The sequence below is a fragment of the Chaetodon auriga genome, chromosome 11 (genome assembly GCF_051107435.1).
Source record: "Chaetodon auriga isolate fChaAug3 chromosome 11, fChaAug3.hap1, whole genome shotgun sequence".
NCBI classification, from domain to species: domain Eukaryota; kingdom Metazoa; phylum Chordata; class Actinopteri; order Chaetodontiformes; family Chaetodontidae; genus Chaetodon; species Chaetodon auriga.
Genome location: NC_135084.1, coordinates 16,487,022 through 16,494,989, shown reverse-complemented (window position 1 = coordinate 16,494,989; position 7,968 = coordinate 16,487,022). Strand labels below are relative to the sequence as shown.

The window sequence follows — 7,968 nt, the reverse complement described above, 5'->3', positions numbered from 1 at the left end:
TTGGTTGGCAAGTCTGTGCAGCAAGCAAGGGTAACTCCAAGTATTTCTCCACAAAGTTTTGCAAAGTGAACTCCTTGCCTAACAAATCAAATACATCTTGCCTCAGACTAGGAATTACATTCATATTGGACGATTGTGCAAGTTATAATGTACCACCAGTGCCAGTACAGGCCAGTGAATGGCTGTGTAGCAAGTCCAATTTTCAAGCAAGAGATGAGTTTGCAACCTGTGACACATGCATTTTTTTGTATCTAATGTACCCAAAACCTTAACTGCATGCTTTTGTTGCCTAACCCTTGCCATAACTTAAGCATGGTTTATTTGGAATGACCAATATCTTTCACTAAACTTAACCATAACATAGGTGCCATGAACACAAATTGCAGGGAGCAAATATTTTTTTAAATGTTGACATTGTATATAAAATGCCAATGAACATAAAGAAGGGTTTAGAAGAATTTTCGAATATCAACGTTTTTATCTGCTGATAGGATTCCTTCCCCATATGCCACATGGCTTATCAGCACCAGCTCTGCAAAAACCAGTGCACATCAGGGCAGATGACTTTAACTCTACCAGACAGGCCATTTCTCTTCAAAAGCCTGGCACTCAGTCTGCACAGATGGTACCATGACAGTGCTAAATATCCTACACCTGGATGTCTCAGCACCTACACATAGAATTTATTCCTAGAAGCTGAGACATGGTCATGTCACTCTTAAGAATAAAAATCCCCCTTGTGTCACTTTCACACATTTAATATCAACAATTTGGGATGTTCAATGCATCTTGGCAGTGGCTCATAAGATATGTATCTCATAACAGAAAGAAGCAGCCATGGATTCGCTACTTTAATTCAGCAGCATACGGATATGTAAAATTCATGAGCTGGCCCGGCTGTTAACACATGTTTAACAAAGAATTTCAGGATTTCAAAAGAAAAAAAAAAAAGCTGAGTGTCAGTGCATAAAGTAAATCTAGAATAAAACCCTTGTATGCTGATTTTGAGAGAATGATGCTAATATCTGAGCCTTCAAACTTCGATTGATGTTTGAAAAGGTGGAACTTTTTCCTCTATTGTGTGACTATGCTGGAAACTTTCAACACTTTTCATCATCCATTTCCAGTTTATCGACTGGAAAGACTCTCATCTACATTATTTATAAGGACCCAGAAATTCCATCTACACATGATAAAGCAGTCTATCTCTCTGCTGGTTACTGCTTTGGACCCCATAGAGTTGGTTGCTGAGAGAAGGTTGTTGCACAAACTGCTCAACATAATGGACAACATTTCACATGACCTACTCATTAGACAGCAGAGTGTTTTCAGTTGGAGGCCTCTTCAACCATCTATCTATGCATCCATCCATCCATCCACTCATGCACGACAAGGCTGTACGCTGTGAAGTGTTGTGCATTTTATGACTGAAAACTGATAATGAATGACTCATGGATACAGGAAAAAAAAAGCAAAAAAAAAAAAAGTACAGATTTGTTTCTAGTATCTCTTTGTTTATTACCATGAACACAGATAAAAAGCATTAAGAAAGCATGCAAAGAATTGATTCTTTTCAGGGACAAATAATGAAGAAAAAACTTTTTAAGACATTTAAAAGACCTTCTCAATATTCCACATTCCACAAAATGACATCTGTACTGAAAAACCACAAATCATTTCCTCAAGGGAAAATAGAATACACATAATTAAAATAGAAGTTGGTCACTGAAAGGATTTCTTTAGTATCAAGAGTTATTTGACCTTACTGTGTGTCAATATAAACAAAATACAGCTGATATAAAGGTACACATATGTACTGTAGGTAGTCAACATCATGGATCAGCAAAGGCCAGTAGCAGCTGCTATTTTTAAGTTTTCCATGAAATATATCTCATACAAATGCAACAATATTTCACAACACAGTGTATACTCACAAAATACACAACAATTACATTCCAAGAATACCTCAAAGAGAAACACTGAATGGACGGCTGACTAACAAAGCTTGAGCTACATTGCCCCATTGATCAACGTACTTTGGGACTGACCTTTCCTCACTGATCATGATGCTTGTAATCTTTCCAGAAAGTGATTTAAACATGAGAGAAATGTTCCATGTCAAAATCATCACTGACAGCTCTGTAGTTTCTGTGCATCAACAGTCCAAATCTAAATGACTGTTGTATTGCAGATTTTCTCCTCTTCACCTCAGGTGAATGCATTCAATCTCTTCTGTTACAGGCATGGACGATGTCCTCATATCCATCTCATCCACAGTCTTACTGGGGGCATACGATGACCTCCAGCGCAGCAGGACAATCTTCTTCAGGTACTTAACTGTGTTGTTCTTGACGCTGACGAAACAGAACGTATTAATCATGCTGTTGCTCATGGCAATGCACTCAATGATGTAGAAGGCCACCAATGAGTTCTTCTGGCGGGAGATGAGTGTTGGATGGAAATCTCGCAGGATGGTGAAGCAATAGTACGGTGCCCAGCACAGGATGTACGCCGTCAAGATCCCGATCAGGACCATCACTGTCTTGCGGCGACAACGCAACCTCTTCTTAATCTGCTCCGTCTGGAAACCTGGGACATTCTTGAACCAGAGCTCACGGGAAATTCGGGCATAGCACATTGCCATGACTATCACAGGTGCAACAAACTCCACAGCAAAAACGAACAAGAAGTAGGACCGGTAGTAGACCTGCTGGTCCACAGGCCAGATCTGGGCACAGAAGACTTTGTGAGTGATTGGCGTGGTGCCACCATGAGGGTACATGGTCTCAGAGGCAAAGTAGGCAGAGGGAATTGATATCAGAATGGGAACAATCCAGACTCCTGTTATCAGGCAGTAGGCGGTTTGGTACTTCATGCGAGGCCTCAGAGGATGCACTATAGCCATGTACCTGGAAAAATAAAAACACAGTATTGTTACACTGAGGAGGCAGGGAATCATCCTGTAATACAATGCAGAGTGTTGTGTTAACTCAATACATTCTGCAAATGGCTCTCTGTCACTCATGGAAGATTAAAGCTCAATACACAGTGTTCCATTATTCATTGAACTGAATTTTTCATATTGGCAGAAGGTCATTTTACGTATTCAAAAAGAATACAGGATTTTTGCACTTAAGGCACAATTTGTAATGTATGTGTACAGCAAGAGTGCACTGAATTGTGTGAAAGGTCAGGTAATTGCAACGAACACAAAAACCTATCCATTCTTATTAGAATTGTAAAACAGTAATTACATGTTTATGTCTGTAATATTCATAAACAGGCACACAAACAACCATTATAAACTTTATTTTTAGAGAGCATCTTTCATAAGAGCTGCTCCTCAATGTGCTTTACAACAAAGAAATCAAATACACAGGCATGAGGTGCATCACAAAAAATAGAATGAACATAAAAACAGAGATACAAAATGAATGTGAAATAAGATGGAGACTTGATAATAATAGTGAAATTAAGGTTGAACAAAGATGAAAATAAAGACAATGAATAACACAAGATGGAAAATAAAACCACTGAATAATGTTATTAAAATAAAGTTAAAAATAGAGTACATAGAATTCATTAAATCAAGTAAAATACAACATCTTAAAAGAAGTGCAATATATGTTTACAAAGCACAAAATAGCTCTTTAATACAATTGGTTTCACCTTGAGTCAGCGCAGTACTCAATGTTAACTCAATGATTTAACTCAAGGTTAAATTGCTAAACCTCTTTGAGGCACTTTATATGGACTAGAACTCAAACTGAGAAACAAAGCAGGAACAAAAAACACTTCCACGAACCCAAGATATAAGGCAGGTTACCCAACCTGTTCAGGTAGCACAACGAACAGTGAGTGAGTGGAGGTTTAAAGGTCCAGTGTGTAGGATTTATTGGCATCTAGCAGTGACCGAATACCCCTCTTCTCACTGCCCCCTATGGTGACTGCCAAAAATATGAAAGGCTCTCTCTAGAGCCAGTGTTTGGTTTGTCCATTCTGGGCTACTGTAGACACATGGCAAGGTGGACTTTGTGGAAGAGGACATGCTCCCTCTGTGGATGCAAAGATCTCACTCTAGGTCATGAAAAGACAACCATGCCTATTTTCAGGTGACTATACACAAATGAAAACGTAAATATGAATATTGCATTTCTGTCAATAGATCCCCACAAAGCAGACATACTGGGGCTTTAAAGCTTTAAAGTCATCATTGCTATTGGTGAAGCTTAGAGAACTGAACTTTTGACACCAAAAAAATTGTGTGTGTGTGTGTGTGTGTGGGGTGGGGGGGGGGGGGGGGGGGGGGGGGTGGTGCTTGAACATGCTCAAACATGCCACAGGGACAGCATAAAATCAATAGCAGCCATTTCAGCCACTTAGACCTTCATCATTGCTTACAGAACCTAGGCTTTAGAGGCGTTAATACCCAGGGTGCAGGCAATGAACCAGTCAGCTCCATCAATTAGAAAGAGTAAGTGCTACTATAGGCTATGCTACTATATGGGTAACATTGTCCATATAGCACTAATGTTCAGTGCCTCTCCCAAAGGAATCATGGTCTTTAGCACGCTTTATGAAGATTTGTTACTCTGCAGGGCCTTTTCAGTTTAGGCCTCTTTTCACAGCAGACATGCTTCAATCAGAGAAAAGTACAGGTGTTGCTACATTAAAAATGGCTCTGTTGGAATTCAAGTTACATCATGACAGTGTGACAGCGAGCCAGCATGCAGAATACCAGGAAATCGAAACAGAGGCAGCTCGAGAAATCCAGCCATCAGTAAGGTCATTATTTACACCTGTGCTTTTCCAGCTGTGACAAAATGTCCTTTGTGCAATAGGCCTATTGAACATGTGTGTCTGTGCCGTCACTCCCACCCTTTAATAAACTGAACATGTCCATTGATTGAAAAATCAATACCTGCAAAACTTTTCTCTTTCCTACATTTTCTGGTCTTTCCCAACACTGAACAAACATTAGCAAAGCATCCCCTTTCGGAAAAGTATACCTCTAAGCATGATGTTAACATTTAACAGACACATTTAGTTTTGACATTTCAAGGACTGCTGCTGAGTCCTACCAGTGGAGGTGCCAGAAATATGGCCTCATGTGTTTTGAAATCCACTGACAAACAACCTGTTTGTCCTTTAGTCATGTGGACTTTAATGTTGAGAGTTGTCCTTAGTCTTAGTCTTATTGAATACTGCAAAAGCAAACATTTTCCTCTGTGTTTTGGCCTCTCACTCATACACAAAAGGTGTTTTAGGTCACTGAAACAGATTTATTGAAATGCCTTCTGCACTTTCTATGTGTCAGTCTGTACATGTGAAATGAAGTGCAACATGGATTACTGGTTTGTTTAGGTAGGCTCTTCGTTAGTATTGCAAAATCTAATTTCAAAAGCTAAGGTTTAGGGTTTTTATATTAAAATAGAATACGCTAAAACATCCATATACCCATGGACAAGGCCTAAATAGACAATGTAGCTAGCACAGATGAATGAGAACAAATAGATTGACTCATCACGAGAAGACATCCACCTGTTGCACGCTGAACAGCAAGTAGCAAAAAATGAATCAAAGCTTGTTTTTACAGTGATAGTGTGCATAAGAACAAATCTTTGATTAAGTTACACATCAAGACAAATCTGAGCTCCTGAATCTCAACTGCAGTGTCGTGCCAGTTTACGCCATGAAAAGGATTGCATCATTGATAAAAGAAAATACATCCACATGACTGTGGATAGAACAAGTAGCTGCGAACCAGCAGGGGGTGGAACCACTGTGATTAAACTTGCAGCAGTATATATTTTTCAGCAGCGGGGGTGTCAAATGTTGTTAATGGTTGTTGTAGCTTGACTGAAACCAATAAGGACAACACGTTTAAAATATATATTTTACAACAAGAGGAGGAATGGTTTCATCTGTTGTATGTTTTAATCTAAAAATCTGTTGAGTGTGTCTTCCAAAACAACCCTAATAAAAAGCAGCACCTATCAAAATCTCTTGGAAATGACCAGACAGCATGCCTGGAACGTCATATCAACAAAGACAACCACACAATTAATGTCTAGAGATCAATCGAGGAGATAATATTGACAGATAAAAACATGGACGTCTTATTGATTTGAATCTGTGCAGACGCTGCTGCAAGATTTTGGCAAGAAGCAGTGGCTTATTGAACTGAACATGTGCATGCTCCCCAGACGCATTGACATACGAGCAAAACAGACAAACTCACCTGTCAACTGCAATGGCAAGCAACGCGTTCGTGGACACGTAGAGTGACACGGTCCGGAGATAGTTGACGGAGGCACACAGTACCAATCCATGATCCCAGGAAAGCTGTTTCACCACATAGTAGTCCACCAGGAACGGGCAGCAGACCACTGCCACAATGAAGTCTGAGATGGCCAGGTTGGCGATGAGCAGGTTGGTGAGGTTGCGGAGCTTTTTGTAGCGTGTCAACGTGGCAATGAATATGAAGTTTCCCAACCCACAGACAAGCATGATGCAGACAAGCACCACACCGATAACAATGGTGGCCACATAGAAGGCCTGGCCCTGTGTGGTGTCTGGGATCTCATCAGGAGAGATGCCATAGTCCATATCATAGTTATCCATGTAATGGTACAATTTGCCTGTTGGGAGACTCTCCTGCATCTCTGTATAAGCTACCATGTGGCTGATGTTGGAGTCCCCCATGCTCTTATTTTGGTTTAGAAAGACTTGTTTTTAACAATCCGATCCACTAAATTAAGTATAAAATGGTGATGCTTTTTGGTACATGATGCGAATGATTCCTTGAATCCAGCTCAACTGTTAAGTTGTTTGTGTGAAGATGAACATTTGAACAGGCTAAATCTTCTTTGGAAACAGCAGCACATTTCCACCTGGAACAGAAAGTTCCCATCTCAGCATTATTCATACAAGGTCAGGCAACAAGATGTGATCAAAACAAATTACATGATCTCAGCACTTGAGGCATAATCATGCTGGCATGTGTGACATTTCTATGATATTTTCTAATGAAAAACGTCTGTGGGTGAGGTCATTATATGTAGCAAAGGCCTTTATGTAATTTATTAGGACCTTGTCACTTTACAGCAAGCCAACGTCACAGAGTCGGCACAGCGTGATGACAGGGCATTTCATTTGCTGCAAAAGTGGTCACTTGAATCTCCCTGCATACTGAAAGCAAAACCAATTGCAAGAAAAAAAAAAAATAATACATTTAACCAGACTAAACCTGATTTGTATCGATACAGTGGCACAAAACAATAATCCTGCCTGATTACCAAACACTTGTAGTACTGTAATATAGGCGAGACACAGAGAAATAATAATGATGTAGCTTGGTTTTACAATCTTATATAGGTAATTCAAGGTAAACAATAATAATAATAAAAACAAAAACATATTAATTAAGTTGTAGCTTAAGGAAATTAATAAATACTAAATGGAATGCATAATGTAGAATGAGCTCTGAGGCAGTCTATAAAACCAAACTTGGCTGCAAGCGGTCTCAACTGCAGTACTCAGCTCTTCTAGATAATCACTGGGGGAGTCACAGACTGTGGATTTAAATCAATAGAGCAGGGAGGTAAACTTTACGGTGAGAGAAATAGACGTTTTCTCTTTCTTGACTGTAAGAAATACTCATGGCTATCCAGTGATACAAACCCATTGAATGATAACACATTTTAAACATCTTACCAGCAAACGTTGCAGAAGGTTCCGCGACTTTTCACAGCTTAACAATAAAAAAAATACTTAGTAATAAAAAATGAATTTCAAGTATGAAACCGAGCCAAAGTGGTGTGTTATTGCACAATCCCTCCAGTGGAGACGCATAGCAGAGCGCCGAACATTGATTTGGTCTGCTGCCAGTCCGCTCTCCTCCTCCGGAGCGCTTCTTTGAGGAGGCAAAAGTTGCGTCTGTTTCTCTTCTGCGTCAAGTGAGTGATC

The 7,968-nt window shown here is 39.8% G+C and overlaps 1 protein-coding gene across 1 annotated transcript; it reads right to left on the bottom strand.

Annotated features, from left to right (window-relative positions):
• Nucleotides 1-1,500: 1,500 nt before the first annotated feature.
• On the bottom strand, nt 1,501-7,968 carry prokr1b (prokineticin receptor 1b). The gene is made up of 3 exons (XM_076743712.1): nt 7,717-7,968; nt 6,242-6,893; nt 1,501-2,909 (listed from the first exon to the last, which is right to left on the bottom strand). Exons 2-3 carry the CDS (start codon nt 6,703-6,705, stop codon nt 2,204-2,206), a joined length of 1,170 nt encoding a protein of 389 aa, XP_076599827.1. The 5' UTR covers nt 6,706-6,893; nt 7,717-7,968; the 3' UTR covers nt 1,501-2,203.

What these genes read in the sequence shown, in the direction of transcription:
- prokr1b (XM_076743712.1), bottom strand. Translation starts at nt 6,705, where the DNA reads ATGGGGGACTCCAACATCAGCCACATGGTAGCTTATACAGAGATGCAG. An exon ending in CTTGCCATTGCAGTTGACAG is followed by an intron (nt 2,910 to 6,241) that starts GTGAGTTTGTCT and finishes TTATTTTTCCAG; the next exon opens with GTACATGGCTATAGTGCATC.